Source organism: Brassica oleracea, chromosome C3, assembly GCF_000695525.1.
Source record: "Brassica oleracea var. oleracea cultivar TO1000 chromosome C3, BOL, whole genome shotgun sequence".
Taxonomy (NCBI): domain Eukaryota; kingdom Viridiplantae; phylum Streptophyta; class Magnoliopsida; order Brassicales; family Brassicaceae; genus Brassica; species Brassica oleracea.
Genome location: NC_027750.1, coordinates 58,793,773 through 58,812,136, shown reverse-complemented (window position 1 = coordinate 58,812,136; position 18,364 = coordinate 58,793,773). Strand labels below are relative to the sequence as shown.

General features: G+C 33.4%; 2 protein-coding genes across 3 annotated transcripts; both read right to left on the bottom strand.

Moving 5' to 3' along the window:
• Nucleotides 1-1,956: 1,956 nt before the first annotated feature.
• On the bottom strand, nt 1,957-4,283 carry LOC106327994 (uncharacterized protein ycf39). Of its 2 annotated transcripts, none has more exons than XM_013766337.1 (7): nt 3,817-4,283; nt 3,645-3,743; nt 3,370-3,564; nt 2,888-2,980; nt 2,693-2,803; nt 2,479-2,619; nt 1,957-2,378 (listed from the first exon to the last, which is right to left on the bottom strand). In XM_013766337.1, exons 1-7 carry the CDS (start codon nt 4,201-4,203, stop codon nt 2,202-2,204), a joined length of 1,203 nt encoding a protein of 400 aa, XP_013621791.1. In that variant the 5' UTR covers nt 4,204-4,283; the 3' UTR covers nt 1,957-2,201. The 2 variants fall into 2 exon arrangements, with proteins under 2 accessions (XP_013621791.1, XP_013621792.1); XM_013766338.1 differs by having other exon boundaries at nt 2,708-2,803; nt 3,817-4,282.
• Nucleotides 4,284-8,414: 4,131 nt separating this feature from the next.
• LOC106336440 (isocitrate dehydrogenase [NAD] regulatory subunit 1, mitochondrial) lies at nt 8,415-10,446 on the bottom strand. Its single transcript, XM_013775273.1, has 4 exons — nt 9,862-10,446; nt 9,135-9,374; nt 8,964-9,042; nt 8,415-8,878 (listed from the first exon to the last, which is right to left on the bottom strand). Exons 1-4 carry the CDS (start codon nt 10,357-10,359, stop codon nt 8,604-8,606), a joined length of 1,092 nt encoding a protein of 363 aa, XP_013630727.1. The 5' UTR covers nt 10,360-10,446; the 3' UTR covers nt 8,415-8,603.
• Between the last annotated feature and the right edge of the window lie 7,918 nt (nt 10,447-18,364).

Below are 18,364 nucleotides of genomic sequence, written 5' to 3'. Positions count from 1 at the left end.
ATGAAATACTAGTATTTGTCTTGCGTTTCAAGAACTTCAATGTACTATGATTTCGTGGTGTTACTTTTTTCAATATAAACCTTTAATAATGAAAAAGAGAATAGAAAGCATCAAGTGGTGTGAATCACAAGGGAAACGTTTCTGTGGGTGTGTGAATATTTTGGGTGGCTTGTTGTGACATTGCAGAAAAAAAAACACTCTCCTAGATATGCCAATAGTGGACGAGATGTTGTTAGGCAACTTTTACTTGTGTAGTAAAAAAAATACTGAAGTGACTAAAGGTTTAATTTAGGATTACCGTGAACAAAGCTAAAAGTTTTGTAGACTTTTATTTTCATTGGACCATGGTGGTTATTCAAGTCTCAATTTGGGAGAGAAACTAAATCCATACCAAAGTTCAAGCTTTACCACTTCTGTCTTTCTTCGGTGATTTAGTAGATTTATATACGAACCTTTAAAAGGACATTGCATCCAGTAACCAAAACTACAACAGTTAACAAAGTAACTAGAAAGGATTTTGTTATAGTATTCTCTATATACTATATAATAATTTTTACTAAGCTCTTGTGACACATTCATACTTGCATATATTTTTTCCTTATTTTTCTTCTTAATTTGTTGCTGATCTATTTTAGTCTTTAGAAAAGAATCTGATTCAAAATAAAAAATACCCTAAAATATAGTTCTTACATATGCCATGATTTGAATTTTCATAAATTGGAACTTTTTCCTTTAAAAAAGATAATTATCATAATATCCTACTTATTTATGTATGCTATATGGACACCATGATACGTGTAGCAACTCTTCCAACGTTAAAACACACACAATTTCAGATTTTGGATTTATGCACAGAAATTTAAATTTTATTTTTGGGTTAAGGTTTAGTTTTTATGTTCAGAGTTTGAGATTTTGGATCTAAAATTGGTTGTGTATAAATTATGGTAAACCAACACAAAACAAATGAACTAATGAATGTTCTAAATAAAATAAAATGTCATTTTGTTCTATTATATTTTATTTTGTAAGTTCTGTATAGATTATGGTAGGCATCAAGATTTGCGAATATGTACACTAGCAAAGAAGAACTACCCTGAAACGTGTGTATTAGTGTATATAATATAATTTTTAGAGTAACATAAAAAGGTCCTTTGTTTAGATGTTTAGCGAATATCACTGACGTATAAACAAACTTAAGAGCATATGATTAAATTACGGCAAAAATCACATCCATTTCTAGACAGTATCGAGATTGTATAAAGCATGATGCTACACTGGGGAATTAACTATGTAGAGATTATTGTAGCCGATTGAACTATACAGAGGTTCAGTAATAACTAGAAAAGAATGTGTTTACCGTAATTTGTAACTACTATAAATAGAAAATGGACCATTTTGTACTATATCTGTGTTGCTCTCGTGGTAGGCCAGAACAATTAGGGAAGAACACAGAACGTGAATGTGGTTTCAAGGTTCACTAATCAATCAAAAGACATAGACAAGATATTTCAAGTTTCAACCACATATAATAATTGATCTCGTTCCTGTTAGGAACTAAAGTAACAGAGAGACTTAACCACGTCCATCCATAAAGTTTGTCAAAGAGAGTATATAAAAACAAACAAATGTTATATTTTAATCCAATTTGATATTTTGTTTAAATTTTAATACAAAAATAGATTAGCTAGAAAATAACAACTTTTTCATGGATATCTTATTTCTAAGATGAGATATTGTTATGTTTGAATGAGAACCCCTATGAAACCATTCATTGAAGATGATCTTAGACACTGACTTTATTTATTATTTACCATTCCTTTTGAAAATAGACAAATAGTTATCTCACTTGGTCACTTTAGCCAAAATAAGAACCAATAAACTAGTAGACTTGAAGATGAAGAAAAATATACCAAGAAGTTCACAGCCCTAGCTTGTAACAAAAGCTTAACAGTAACATACGTACAGAGATGATGGTTCACAAATAAGAAATCTCATTTTCTTTTTTCACCTGCTGGTTTCACCTCAAGGGAACAAAGACTATGTATGGTAAGCTACATTTATATTACAATAATTCTCTTTAATTACAAGAAAAAGTACAATAACTTATGGAAAAACAAAGCATCGATGAAGCTCACAGTGACACATTATGGATGCAAGTGCAGTTTTTAAATAGCGTTGAGACACTACAAGGTCGTCAGAACTCAGAAGTAGATGTCTGATTGTTTGGATTGTGCCTTAAGATCCTTTAGTTTCTTCAATATGTTACTGAAGTAATCTTGCAAGTACTTCTCTAGAGTCACCAAATCCTTTTGATCCACACCTAGTAGACTGTTAGTCTCGGTCATCGGAACAGAGAAGACTGTGTCACTCGACAGAACCTAAGCCACATAAATGTTATAAGCAATGATTGTTCAGTTGAAATGAAAACTAGTATGAAAAAAAAAAGCATCATTTATCATGTGAAAAAGCCAGGTTTACCTCTGTGAAGGCCAATCTATCTGCAACATCGTTTGTCCACTGAAAAAACCGAGTTAATTGACGTGTGACTCTCAATACAGAAACTGGAACCGTTGTGACATTTGCATCTTGCCCAGCAAGTCTCTCGCATAATGTTATTACCTGACATGTTCGTTATGCTTTCAGTAACATTTCTCTCTTATCCATTTCATTACACAATAACTACTAATATAACCTGGGCCGGGCTTACTTCTTGAGTTGTCCATGCACGAGGGCCAGCGAACGTTAGAAGCTTTCCGTTAACTTTCTCGTTGCGTAAAGCAATAAGTGTCAGCCTAGCAATATCCTGTTATAGCCCATGAGGAACCTGTTACATCATTTTGTGTGCTACACGAAGGAAATGAACTACATCTACATTGTTTAATTTTACCTGTGTGTCCATGTAAGCCACACGCGTTGGTGCATCTGTTCCCCACACAGATTTTTCCTCCAGAATGGGGACTGCATATTGACCGATTAGACCCTTCATAGATCAGGCAAGAATTAGTGTTGTTAACAAAAGCAAATCAAGTACGAAAAAAGCAAGAAAAGAAAACACATCGAGGTACGTACCCGTTTTAGGATTTGTATATTGACTATGTGAACAAATAATTTACAGCACTTAAATCCATATTTATACAACCTCAAAACCCGATATTTTTTTTCTGAACGATACACCGTACTAGAACTTTTCATAAACCACAAATGTGTACTTTTACTAGTGCAATGAGATTTAAATAACTTTCAAAAATCAACAATTAGCTATAAACAACATTCAATGTTGAAGCTTATGTACTTAATTTCTCATCAAGCAATACAAGTGAGTGAGCATAGCTAAATGCATTGTAAAATTAAAAGAGATGAGGGCTTTACTTGCATGAAACCGCATAACCGGATTGTAATGTGGTTTAAACCGGATTCTTGAAGGAATTTCTCGGTACAATACTTAATCTCCATGAGAGGAACCTCGGGGTGCTTATCGCAATTATGGATTGAGTAGAAGACGTACTTCTGAATCCCCATAGCCTTTGCACATTGTATAAGAGCCACTTTCCCTTCCCAATCTACCTAAACCGAACACAAACCAGCAAAAGACATGAGACTAACTCTTTAGTCTTTAAACACACAAACCAAACATTGAAGCTTACTGTCTTGATGGGTTCTTCAGGACGTCCCGTGGCACAATCTATTACTGTATGGACTCCGACCAAAGTTGCCGGAATTGTCTCCGGTTTACTAAGATCCGCCTGGTCCAAAACAAAACCCGGTTTAGTTATTTTTACTGGGACAAAAGCAAAACTTGGAATGTGAATTACGTACATTGACGACGGTGGCGCCCCAATCACGGAGGAAGTCGGCGGGAGCTGGTCTTGGTCGGACTAAACACCTGACATCATATCCTTCGTCTAAAGCTCGCCGGACGATTTGTCTTCCCAAGGTTCCGGTGGCACCGACGACCAAGATGCTCGTGGGTCGGACTGGAGTCCCCGGAGCAAGGTTAACCGCTGCAGCACTGCATGTAACCGGCACTACCGTCGATGGTTTCCGGCTAAGGGGTGAGGAAGATGGGAGGTTGGGAAATGAATTGTCCGGTGTGAGAGATCGCCGCCACGAGAGGCTAACGGAGGGAGCGGCGGAGGAAGAGGAGTTATGGTAGTTGAGAGTGCCACGTGTAACGAGCTGAGCGGGGAGTCTGAGAGAAGCCATCGTGAATTGGAGAGAAGAGAGAGAGAGAGAGGGAGGTGAGGGAGACAGAGAGATAGAGAGAACACAATTGATGTGAGTTAGGCCACGTCAACATGTCTTCAAACTGGATTGGGTTTCGTTTGTTGCCACCAAATTTTAATAAAACTAGTTTTTAATTTACTAAAGCAAATTTTAGTTTTTATATTTTCCTAAAAAACATTTTATCTAATTAAATTTTAAATTATTAAATTTAGAAAATCTTAATTTTTTTTTAAAATAATAGTGAAATTTCAAAAAAAATTCTAGGTCCAAAAAACCAGTCTCACAAAGCCTTGCGTATGCGTTATTCCAATCAAAATGTGGTTAGATGACAAAGCGAATTAAATCTATATAACAAAAGTTATAGCCGAAATTTCTTTACCACTTAAACCAAAGCGGGTTGGTACTCTTGAGCTTGAGCTTTTCTTTCATGAACAATGTTACTTTTAAGAAGAAAAATGCATGTCCCATATTTACATTTCAATATAATTCATAACGAATATTAGTAAGGTAGATTAGGCTTGTGACTGGGGATTAGACTTTCAAGACTTTAAGACTTTAAAACGAACTAAGGTTTCTAAAATCAATTTGTCTTACCAATCACACTTTTACATTTTTCAAAATTTCTTGAAGTCTCTAAGATTTCTCTAAGTCTAACTTTTATTATTTTGTTCACGTTTGCTTAGTTTTAAAAAGCCAGAATTTGAGACTATAGAACATATTCCAAAAAAAAAAAAATTTCAGAGTCACCAAAGTAAATCATATTTTTTAAAGCAATATATTTTAAAAATCTTAACAAAAGGTCATGATAAACAATCACAGCATAAATGTTTGTAAAAGAATAATAACGAAACTAGGTCCTATTTGAATTTTATTTTGGTATGTTTTTAATTTGAACCTATTAAACATGTTGTGACTAGATATAAAGACATGTTTCTTATACAATTTTATATTGGATCATATCTTCAAAATCTTAATCTATGTATTTCTATTTCTAATGATATCTTTTTTTTTATGGTGTTAGTTTTACCTAATCATTGGATTAAATCTATATGTGTTTCCTCCAGAAAGCTTATCGTCGTCGGAGCTTGCGTTAAAAATTCTTGAGCAGTGAAAAAGATTAGGTAATCTTATATATGTGTTTCTGCGATCTCTAATTTTGTGAATCTATTGAATAGTAAATCGGATTGGAATTTATTATGATGGTTGAGTCATGCGGATAGGTGGAGAGAGTAATGAAGTTTAGATGGGGTTAAACCATAATTGTGTAAATCTATGGATGTTCTGATTCTACTATCGTTATGGGAGATATGGAAAATATACTTCTTTATGTTTTTCTATTTGTTAATGAGTTTCAACTTAACAGATGCAGTGAGGAAAAATTTATGTTTTCTGCATCTGCATCTGCATGCAATAAAAATTGAGCATTGTGAGAGAGTTCATGTGATTGCAGTTGCCAAACGAAACTGCATCGCCAATTGCCGAGAATGTTTATCCATTTTGGGAGTCAATTAGTGTCTTCTTAGTGTCGGTGACAACCACAACTACAGGTGAAGCGTCTCTCTAAGATTGAGGGTTTAATTTTCAAGTTTGATATCAGACTGCATACACAACTCTTTTATCCCGCTCTGATATTCAGCTGAAATTAGTAACGAGACCACAGTTTTCTAAAGCTTTAGTTAGGTTATATCTTTTGTGCTGAAAGCCTGTTAGACTCATGATCATGTTAACTGTTTATGGTGTTTGGACAATGGAACATGCTCATAGATTCACTTATTCAGTTGAGTTTAGTGCAAACATTTTCTGATGTGTTGTATATATAACTTCTGACATCGTTTGACGCTGATCTGTTTTAGGTAGCTCTATATAATACATTTTACTCATACTTGTATGAGCACATGACCGATGTAGGTATTGTGCCAACTATCAAAAGATGGAATAAATCCCTAGCACTTAAAGACAATATCTTCTACTATTTTCTGTTAGAATTGAGTTAAATTAAAAGTGTGTAGAAGAAGAGGTTTCAGGGTAAAGATGGCCAGGAAGTCAAAAGATTACAGTATGAAGATGGTTGGGAAGAACCCTTTGAACTATGCTTCGTGGTTTGATTACCTTAGGCTACTGGTGACTGGTGGGAACAAAGATAGGATTTGACAAACATAAGAGAGTGCTATTGATAATGTTCCACTTGCCGAGCAGAAACATATTGACAACCATACATTTACTATTGGTCAAAAATATTTTACTCAGGAAGTGAAACAAAGCTTGGGTAATCAAAAATATTTTACTGAAGCAGCCAAGACAAAAAGGTGAACCTCTTCTTGAACATGTAGACATTAGTTTTTGTGCACTTGTGTTACAACGCTTGATACACTTTGTTCACTTCTCTTACATTAAAACAAGTAGCCAAAATTGTAAGGGTATAGTGATGATTGGATTTTGGATTACCAATTATTTAATATGTTACGTTTTTGAGATGATTTAGAATATACAAACCTTGAAAAAATGTGAATTGTAATTTTTTCTACATTTGACTAATGCTTAATAATTTTATTGAACAAGATAAAATAAAAAAAAATAATAAATAAATAATAATAAATAATAATAAATAAATAAAAGAAATAAATAAAATAATAAAAAATAATAAGTTCATATTTTTCATTGACATGTCTTTATCTCTGGAAGATACACAATTTAATTAATATAAAATATTGACTCCCCTTTTAAAAATGTAAACATTATTTTCTATATTATAATTTTCAAATATCTTTATGTTTATGCATTAGAAAATCTATAAATAAATATTTGATAAATTAATAAACATCATAATTAATAAATTTATCTGATCTCGAGTTGCACCAGTTCAAAATATGATACAAATCGATAAGATAATAACTTTTTATAAAAACTTATGTAAACATATTGTCCCGTTCAATCATAAACCGATAATTTATGTATATATACATTTTATATATATACAAACAAACAATTGTATTGTTTGCTTTATATTCAAAATAAATTTATCTCTATATTTTCTTAATAATTCAATATATTTTGATAATATTTAGTAAAATTATATCTAAACCATATCTAATTTTATATACACCAAATAAGACAATAAAAATAATATGAAAGTTGAATTTCAAAAATTTAATTAATGTATATACAGTAAAATCAACATTATTTTTTTTTTATAAAAAATATTTAAAACTTAAAAAATGAAAAAAGGCAAAAGGAATTTTTTTAAAATTAATAAAATGTTAAAAGCCCAACATTATTAATTTATAGAGTTTTACTGTAATTATATGTTAGCAACAACCATTACTCTTTTGTCTACAATAATATAAAATTAGTTTTATATAGAGAAATATCATTATATCCAAACTATATAAAAATATATAAACTAAAAATTTTAAACACTTTTAATAGATTAGATAATATCATGATAAAAGCGAAAAATATCATCCCACTACGTAAACTTTGGTGCATTGTAAAACAAATAAAATTATATACGACAGAAAATATACATATAATAGTACGATCGAAAGTTCGAAACACAATGTTAAAACACTGGTATATCTCATAGGGGGTGATTGGAATGAGCTGTAGTTTTATGTTTTTTGGCTAGAATTTAATCTGTAGATTGATTTGATGTAGATTATTTTGTTGTACCTTTGTAAAGCGCTATTTATTTGCTCTAGAAATAGAACTCTCTACAGTCATATTTTGATGGGGGTGATTGGTTGTATTGCAGGAGGTGATTTTAACTTTAATTTTTACATACATCCTTTAAAATCACCAATCATGTGTTTATACTGATTTTTAAAGCTACAGCAAAAAAAATAAAAAAAATAGCTGTAACGGCCTTATTTTCTAAAGCCTCATATTTTTAGCCGTAAGAAATTTTAAAGCTACGTTCCCGAACCAATCAACCTGATACCTACGACCGCAACCAGGGTAAATTGATAACAACACTATAAAAGTGAAACTAGCGCGGGTGCTATAGTAGTTTAGAATTAAAGTGACCTTTCTGAGACCAGAGTGCAAATAGAGAGTTATTGACAATTGACTACTTGTGCCTAGTGACGGTTATGATTTGAAAAGAACCAAAAACTGAAAAACGTCTTTAACAGGTTTGAATATTTGGCAATAAGATATCACCAAGCTTTCATTCAGCATGAACTATTTGGGAATAGCAAAATCTGATTGGAAGTTTTCGACGATTTTACGTCTAAAAGAATTGTATGAAACTCAAGAGGTACAAAACCAGCCACCGTGGATCATACCCATATATTTTTTGTCAACAGAAAATCTGTAGCAGAAACTTGATGATTTATGCAGAGAAAGAGAGAGAGAGAGTGATTAAGTGTTTTTGTCACAAGTCACTCCAGCTTTGCAATGACTGCGTCAACGACCTCTTGAGTAGTGCTTTGTCCACCAAGATCTTTAGTCCGGCACTTCCCTTCAGAGATCACTCTCTTCACTGCTGTTTCGAGCCGGTCAGCAAATGAAGGAAACTGAAGATGTCTAAGCATCATGGCTGATGAGAGAAGCAACGCCACTGGGTTTGCTTTGTTTTTCCTTACTATCGAGTCTTTCCCGACATTTCCTGCTGATGCACCTTGCTCAAACACCGCATGGTCAGCCCCAACGTTTCCTGTTCATATTATACAAGTCTCAGAACTTTTCCAGTACTGTATCTAGAGAGGGTTAATGAGAGTATATTGAACATGCTAATTTACCTCCAGGCATGACTCCGGTGCCTCCAGCAATACCAGCGGCAGTGTTTGCAACTAAATTACCATAGAGATTGGGTGTTACCTGCAAACCATTTAATTTCAAGAAAAGAAAGAAAAAAAACAAGCCAATAGATATGATATGTTATAATGAATTTTCAAGATATTTGAACATACCATGACGTCAAACTGCTCTGGCTTGGCTACAAGTTGCATGCAGCAGTTATCGACAATAATCTCATTGTATGTGATCCCTGGATACTTTTTAGCAACCTCACGACAAGACTCCAAGAACAAACCATCAGCAAGCTTCATGATGTTAGCCTTGTGCACCGCCGTCACTTTCTTCCTGTTGTTCAGGTAAGCATACTCAAAAGCATACTTAGCTATACGCTCCGAACAGAACTTCGTGATCACCTAAACAGAGAAAACAATCACAGCATCAGATCCAAGAAAAAAGCCTAACTCCATCACATTCACCAAAACCAAATCAAGTCTCCTTATTGATATCACCCTAAAGAAAATGCCAAACCATTCTTCCTAAGCCAAGATTCCATAGATTAAAGGATGCTTCCATGTCACACTAAAACCCATAGCATTAAAGGTAGAAAGTATAGCACTCCGATCATCCACGGCTGATGGACCTCCCACTCGGTCGGTGCCAAATCAATTCTATTAAACCTTTGGATGGTACAGAAAGATCCAAACTTTATATGACCTTAAGACTCTCCACAACATCCTAAGCTAAGATTCCATAGATTCAAGGCTGCTTCCACGTCACACTAAAACCCATAACATAAAAGGCATAAAGATCGAAACCTTTATATGACCTTAAGACATCCTAAAACCCAAGATTCCATCAAATTTCAAATTCAAAATCGAAACTTTTAATGACCAAACCAACCTTAAGACTCTCAACAACGCCAGGAACAACCTCATGCTCAAGCCCCGCATACTCCCCTTCAGTATTCTCCCTAATCACAACGATATCAACATTCTCATGCCTCGTGGGCAACCCGGGCAAGTTGAAGCAGTTGACCAGCGACGCAAAGAGGTCAAGCTCCTTCCTCAGCTGCACGTTCAGCGAGCTCACGCCGCCGCCCACGGGGGTCTTGAGCCCGCCTTTCAAGCACACCTTGTTCTTCCGTATCGACTCCATCACCTCCGCCGGCACGCGGCTCATCTCCCCCTGGACGTCGTACTTCTCGAAGTAGATCGGCGCGTGCATCGCTTCCATCACCTGCTCCACGGCGTTGGTCACGAGAGGGCCGATCCCGTCGCCGGGGATTAGAGTCACGGCGCGTGGCGCTCCGTCGCCGGGTCTGGGCATGTAGGTTACGGATCGGGTCTGGGTTCTTGAATTGGCGAGGTTTTTCAGGAGAGTTAGTGATCGGCGAGACATGATTTCGTTGAATCTGACAAAGTTTGATCCAAAGGGATGATTGATGGATGTGGCCTTTGAGAGCTGAGGAGGCAGACCAAATGTGTTTTCTTATATATTTTATGATATTTACACAATTGCCCCTTTAAATCTTTTAGCCTCGTTATTATGTTACCATAAATAGATTTGATACTTTCTTATCGGCAATATCATCATTTCAGATATTTATGCCGGAGTAGATTACTTTTTAAGACACATTTTGAATTTTTCTTACACATTTCACTTGTGACATATTTTTTTGTGGAGTCCATTATATTTTTGGACAACTATACTTTCAGGAGAAGGAAAAAGTTAGTTTTTTTAATATTTTTCGTATTGTACTTCATGATTTCATTTGTTTTTATCTCAAAATCTAAAATATATTAAATAAAAATAATTGTCATAATAAACTATATTTAAAATTCTCTATCTTTTAAGTTCCATTTTCATATATGTATGGTAACTTGTAAACAAAATTAATTGTAGACGTGGATTCCAAAGCGTGGATAGTAGAGTTATACACTAGTTGTGGACATGAACACCTTAACTCAGAGGTCATTGCTTATACCTTTAAGAGCTTGTTCTTCGCTATAGTCTCCGGTAATAAGAAACCCAGATAACCATGTTTCCACCGTTACTCCCACCGTCACCGGCACCGCCGATACCATCACCACGATCGAGATTTGGTTCTAACTCGTTAAAGGTCTCATCTTTCGATCCGATGTACATCGATCTGCTAGAGACTTCCTCGTGACCACATCCAATACAACGCAGCTAGCTCTCGATCTTCGATAAGACAGCTCGATCAGAGATGTCTTATCCATTGGAGCTCGATCAGAACTGTCTTATCAGAGATCGAGAGCTAACTAGTTACGTTGGATTGGATGTGGTCACATGGTAAATCTTCAGCATCCAAAAATGAGATTTTTAAACCGCTAGACGGTGGTGGTGGCCTCGGCAGTGCCGGTGACGGTGGGAGTAACGGTGGAAACGTGGTTATGTGGGTTTTTCCTTGCCAGAGACTATAGCGAAGAATAAGCTCTTAGAGGTATCAGCCAACAACTTTCGTGGTAAGATGTCCATGTCCACAACTAGTATATAACTCTACGATCCACGCTTTGGTATCCACATCCACACTTAATTTTGTTTACACGTTAATATATATATATATATATATGGATCTTAAAAAATAGAGATTTTTATGTATAATTTATTATGATAATTATTTTTATTTAATATATTTTAGAATCTGAGATAAAAGTAAATGAAAACATAAAGTGAAATAAAAAGAGGAAAAAGATTCATGTGATAAGAAGAAAACAACTTTTATATACATCTGATGAGAAGAAAACAACTTTTATATTAAAAACATAAAGGCAATGAGAGAAAGAATAAAATCTAGGGTCATAAGAGTTTTTTTGACATGAGAAAGTGTATCTCAAGCACTAAGTATCCTATAGTGTAATTGGAAAGTGAGAAAGTGTCTCTAGGTGTAAAAAACTCTTTATGCAGCTACTCCCAAATTGTTTTGTTTCTATAAATATTTTCCCCTCATTCATTTTATAATTGACCACACTTGCAAAATATCTTCATGTATTTACATAATTCCCCCAAAAATTTTAAACTTAGTTATTATCCCCCATTGATCATGATGAGTATAAATTTTAAAGTTCACTATCATTTCCATTCTTATGTACAAGATGATCTAACTTGTAAGAAAATGTACATGGCGAAGGACATACCGAAAGCAGATTATTAGGTCTGGGAATATGAGTTTCTACCTGCGGGGCCCAGCCTGTTTGACCCGCCGTGGGGCGGGTGCGGGTCAAACAATTTAGAAAAATCGATTCGCGGGTGCGGGTGCGGGTTATGAGCATTTTATGCGGGACGGGTGCGGGTTGGTGGATTTTGAAACGCGGGTACCCGTCAACCCGCAATTTCTTTTTTTTACATTTTTTTTTTAAAAAATATTTTTTTTAAAAAAGTGTATATTTTATAAAGAAAATATGGGAATTTTTAAAAATAATAATTAAAATATTTAAAAATATTTAAAAATATTTAAAATTTTAATTATAAATATATTATTTATATTATATTTTACAAAAATTAAATTATATAAATATTTTTTAAAATAAAAATATAACCAGCGGGTCCCGCGGATTATACGCAAAATTAAACGGGACGGATGCGGGTACAAATTTATTTGTTCGCGGGTTGTGCGGATCGGATTTTTTGACAAAAAAAAACTTTGTAACCCGCGGGTTAGCGGGTCATCGGGGCGGGTTTGACCCGCAACCCAGCCCTACAGATTATGCTTAGAATGTAACAGCATACATGTCTCCTGTCATAAAAGTTAAGGTGGGTGGAAGGTTCAGGATCAAGTTAGTTTTGCCGTTTTTCATCCCTGCTTTAGTATCCGTACTACCTCTAATTTTTTAGTTTTGCCGTTTTGTGATGGGAACTTGACAGATCAGAGATGTTCTCTCCTTTTGTTTCTCTGAACGATTTGAAGAGATAGATAAGAGATGGGAACTTGGCAGATCACTGGTACAAGTAAATATGTTTCTCTCCTTTTGTTTGCTAATTAAAGACAACATATGTGTTCATATGACTATCATAACCTTTACAGTTGAAATGTTAACCTGTTTTCTACTTTTAAAACAATGAACTCACAAATCCGAGATTTTGCTCTAAAAGCATCTCCAACCCATTGATATATTCATCTCCAAATGCTATAATAAAGGAAAAATTGCTCCAACTCATTGCTATATCCACCTCTAAAATAGAGATTGCTATTTTTTCATCTATTTATAGAAGAAAAATAGCATTCCTCTATTATAGAGGTATACTTTTTTATTTTCAAAATAGTCCTTCAACTTTTAAACTTTTATAATTATAACAAAAACAATGATTTTATAAGAAAATACAGTTTTTATAAACATAAAATCACATTTTTTATTTACCTAACAATCTTATAATGAAACTTTAATTTAAACAAAGTTATATTTGTATGAAAATCTTATAAAAATTAAAACTAAAAAGGGTTGATTTTTAACTTTCATAAATAAAAGGTACCTGTTGTAAAATAAAAATAGAATATTAGAATATTTATTTTTAGAGGCAAAAATAGAGAAATACATTAGAGAGAAACATATCTCTATTTTAGAGTTACCCTATTTTAGAGATAGAAATAGGGGAATACATCGGAAAAGATCTAAAATAATAACTAGACATGGTTCCAGATTTTCTTCCACTACTACTGCTTGTCTGACTAATGTTTTCTTGTGTTTTAGTAACCAAAATAAAAGAAGAAGTCGAAGTGCAGATATAGAAAATATATGAGACAGAGCCGGCTCAACACTGTTAGGGGCCCTAGGACAAAATAAAAAAATTACTCTCTAAATATATATGCCGATAATGTTTAAATTTTTTTAAAAATTTAATTAGTAATATATTATATATTTTGTAATGAAAATAAAAATATATACATATAAAATAATTTTGGGCCCTTCTCAGTTTTATTTATTATATTTATAATATTTTATATATATAATAATATAAATTTATATAAAATTGAGCTCCTTAATTATTATTATACGGGGGGGACACGGGCTTAGACCCGGGGTGGTCGCACCGCTTGTCCCCCCTAATAAGCCGGCCCTGATATCAGAGAGAGCATCTCCAACCCTCCTCTATATTTGCCTCTATAATAGCATTTAGAGGTAAAATCACTCCAACTCTACTCTATTTCTTCCTCTAAAATAGAAATTGTTATTTTCATCTCTATATTTAGAGGAAGAAATAACATTCCTCTATAATAGAGTCATACTTTTTATTCACAAAATGATTCAATAACTTTTTCCTTTAACAATTATAACTAAAATAAAGATTTTTTAGTGAAAATGTATTGTTTATATAAACATATAATCATACTTTTATTTACATAATAGTTTCTATAAAAATATTCAGTGTAAATAATATCATAATTTTATGAATGTTAAACTAAATTGGGTTGGTTTTCAACTTTCACAAATAAAATGTACTAGTTGTAAAATTAGAAAAGAATATATCAAGAATATTCATTTTTAGAGGAAGAAATAGATGAATACATTGGAAACAAATTCATCTCTATTATAAAATTCCTCTATTTTAGAAAAAAAAAATAGGGAAATACATTGGAAATGGTATTAGTATAATCCAGATGACAAATGATGTACAGAAAATACAATAACATATAAGCATGTTCCTGGTATGCAAATCGCCTTATTACACAAAAAAATTCTTACTAGGCCGATGCAGAGAACCAGTCTAACTACTACTACTTGCAAAATGGTATGGTCCAAGGAACTGAAAATATGTTTACAGACCATGCCTAGTCTATAAAATGGTGAGTAATGTTTTGTTTCTAACACACTAGTAAATTAGTACAAGATTCTCCTTGTGTTACCTGGTTTCTTATAAAGAAGGACCAGGACCAGTGCTACCAAAAGAGCCTCTCAGCTTGGCTTGAGAAGATTCATGAACACTGATCTTGATGGTGCGGCTCTATGATGATCTATAAATGTATATACATTCCTCAAAATCCGCTTCACATGTCAGAAGAACCCATTCTTTATCATCATCCAAGTATTTAAGATCAAAGGTTGCAATATTATTATCTATGTGAAAACGCTTAGCAATCTCTTGCTGCAACTCTTTGAAGCCGCAGGTTGGCAGCAAAGTAAACCGTACTTTGGCCTCATCAAACGTGGCTTTCACTTTAGATGCGCCTCCAGCTTTGCTACGACTCTTTGGTAACAGAGGTAGATTGTCTAGAAGAGGATGATCGCCGAACGTTTTGTGGCTCAGAGTTATAGAGAGAGAATTTGTCTCCTCCTGGCTCACAGTATGAAGTCTTGCCTCGCTATGAACTCTCTTCAAGATCGCGCTAGCGTTTTCAGTCATTAGAGTGGTTACGGTGTTTGCAGTATTTTAAAAGAAAAACCCACCTGAAGTAAAAAAATTTCCAAAAGAAAAAGAAAAGAAATAAAGATCTTTTGTTTCTCTGTTTTCTTCCGCAAAAAAAGAGAGAGAGAGATGCTAATAGAGAAAGAGATGAAAAGATCAAGTTGAAGTTGTGGGTCTTTAATAGCTGAGATTTTTGTTCTCATAATGATATGTAGTTGGTGATCTCTTGGTTAGATTCTTTTGCCTTGTTCAAACTTACAGATTACTAGTATTATATATATATATATATATATTAGAATATAATAAATTATGATTACGTAAGCAGGTGTGTACTTTGTTCTGTGTTTTTTTTTTTGAAACTGTACTTTATTCTGTTTCATCGGTTAAACTCTGATCTGTATCATCAATAAAAGAGGAAGAAAGATTCTTGCAGAAGACAATGTCTGTCATGTTGAACAGGTTTTCATTAATAACCCTTAATAATTTGACCTTCAAGATTCTTTCTTTAACTTATCATTAAAACAATAATTCCTTACTGACCTCAGCCCTAGTTTTAATTGTTTATTTGTTCGTTAATAGTTTGAAATTTTCTTAAATATCCTTTGCATAAATAAATGTCCTTTGGTTTCAGAATTTTCCATGGTGGTTTATTTAAGTGTCTCTGTAGGCCATATATATATTTATATAAGGGCCCCTTTATATAAGGATGCAAATTAAAACATTTAACCAATAGTCGCTCTTCTTCTGTAAGACTGAGTTTTGAATTGATTTCAGTACATAAGGGTTAAACTATGATCTATGTGTTCATTAAAAATGGAACCTTTAATGCTTTCAGTGGCATCCATGTGAGTCTGATTCATGAAGAAGATAGTGAAATTTGGTTTCGGAGTTATACAATGACTCAATGATATGCTCATTAGCTAGGTGAATATTGAATTATTTTTTTCTATGATAAAAGTTCACACTAATTAATTATTGCACCCGTCTTTTAAAAAAAAATTACAATTGTCCATACTTTTCATCTTTCATGATCACTATAAAGTGTAATCATTTAGGATTTACTATATTATTGAAGTTCAATAACAACTGTTCCTGAGATATTTGACAAAGCTTGTAGAATTGAAATATTAATAAGTTCGTGACATAATTGTCTCATAGGTTGGAAGTTAAATGTGAAATGTATATGTATTAATGTATATGTCGAAGTGAAAGAAATCATATATTTCTTGCAAACAGTGATAATGATATGGCTAAAAATCTAATTGGTGTATATGTGTTTACTTATTTGGTAATCAAACACTTGCAAAACAACATTTTGATCGCTTTGCAACAAAAATGACATTTTGTTTGAAGGATTTAATTTTCCATAGTTAATAACAAATTTAAAAGTACATGTACTAACTTTTCGGAAAAAATCCTTGCACTGTTTTAAATTCACAAATCTATATTTTATGAAGAGACTTAGAGAAGATGACCTAACTATGGTCTTCTCTATGCTATTGCCCCCTTTGATTGGATTAGCCTTTGTAAATAACTTCGGGATATAAAAATTAGCCATGTGACCACTAGCATGGTTTTTTTTTTATAATTACGCGAATCCCTTTTATAAGAGATATTTTATTTTCTTTATTTTACTACACAAACTCACAAAAATCATTTTAAATAAATAAAAACATATATTTTTCAAAATTCTTAAGCTTTAACATTAAATAACATTAAAAAACACTTACCGGGATGTACATATATAGGTTACTTTTAAAAATCTTTGTATATATGTTTTGTCAAACGAGATATAATACATGATAATACAAAATTTTAAAATGTTATATTATCTTGGAAAAATTACCAAAACGGAACAAAAATTCAGTCTCTTTGTCCATTTGGTATAATACCAACATGAAGTTGTCCCTATAGTATAATATTTTTTGTAATCCCAAAATTGACCCTTGTTTTAATCAAATAAATTAGTTTATAATTATATTTTATATTTTAAATTAATCTTAACAAAAAAAAATATTTAAAAAGGTAATAAACTAAAAACCCTAAATTAAACTAAACATGATCCCCTGCTCCGTCTCGCTCACGGCAATCCCGACTCCCTCTTTCTCACGACAAGAAGGTGACACAAAGGCGACTTCGTCTCTTCCCTCCGCCAAGACAACGGCGACCGGCGACCAGCGACAATCGAGTCTCCTCTGTTTCTCTCTCATGACAAGAAGGCGACACAAAGGTAAAGTCTTACCCTTTCTCGAATAAAAGTGTTGCATATTCCATTGTTAGTTATAATAATGTTGCTGTTCTATTTAGTTAACGATTATGTGAACCGATTGAAGGAAATTCTTGGTACGGTACCACCTGCTTGTTGTATGGAGCTTCCTTACTTCCATGCTAAAGTGTTCTTTCTTAAGTCTGATATTAGTTGAAATTTTGTTTATAGGTTTCTGCTTGAATATGCGCTTCGTTTTGTTGTATCTTTTGTCCTTCTTATTTTGTTTCTTTTTCTTTTGGTTTTTGGGAATCTTTTAGGCTGCTGCGCTTGGAGATATAATAGGTTCAGGGAGGATATCTAACAGGTTGTTATCGATGTATTTGGCTTGCATGGGTTTTGGGATTATGGCGTTGCTTCGTGGTCTGGTTTCTCATTCGACCAAAAGATCCCCTGTTTTGGCCAGGAGAAAGCGTGCATGAGGGTTTAAGCTTTATCTCAGTTCTTTATCACCTTGTATAAATGTTTTAGAGTTCTCTTTTTGTTTTTTTTCTCTCCGCAACAGTTGATGTTAGTGTAATGGTGTTTACTTGGTTGGAATAAAACCATACTTGGAACTTCTGCTATCTTTGGTGCGGCTAATCTGAATTTATAACCTAAAGATAAACTCTCTGAGCAGAGAAAACTACTTTGTATTGAGTTTTGTTAAGATCAAAGTCTAAAGTCTGCTTCATTAGGATTCTCAGCTTTGTCTTTATATGTTTCACCCAATCGAGTAAAAACATTCTTTTTAACAAAACCAACAAAATTTTTAAGCTGTCAATTGTTTGCAAT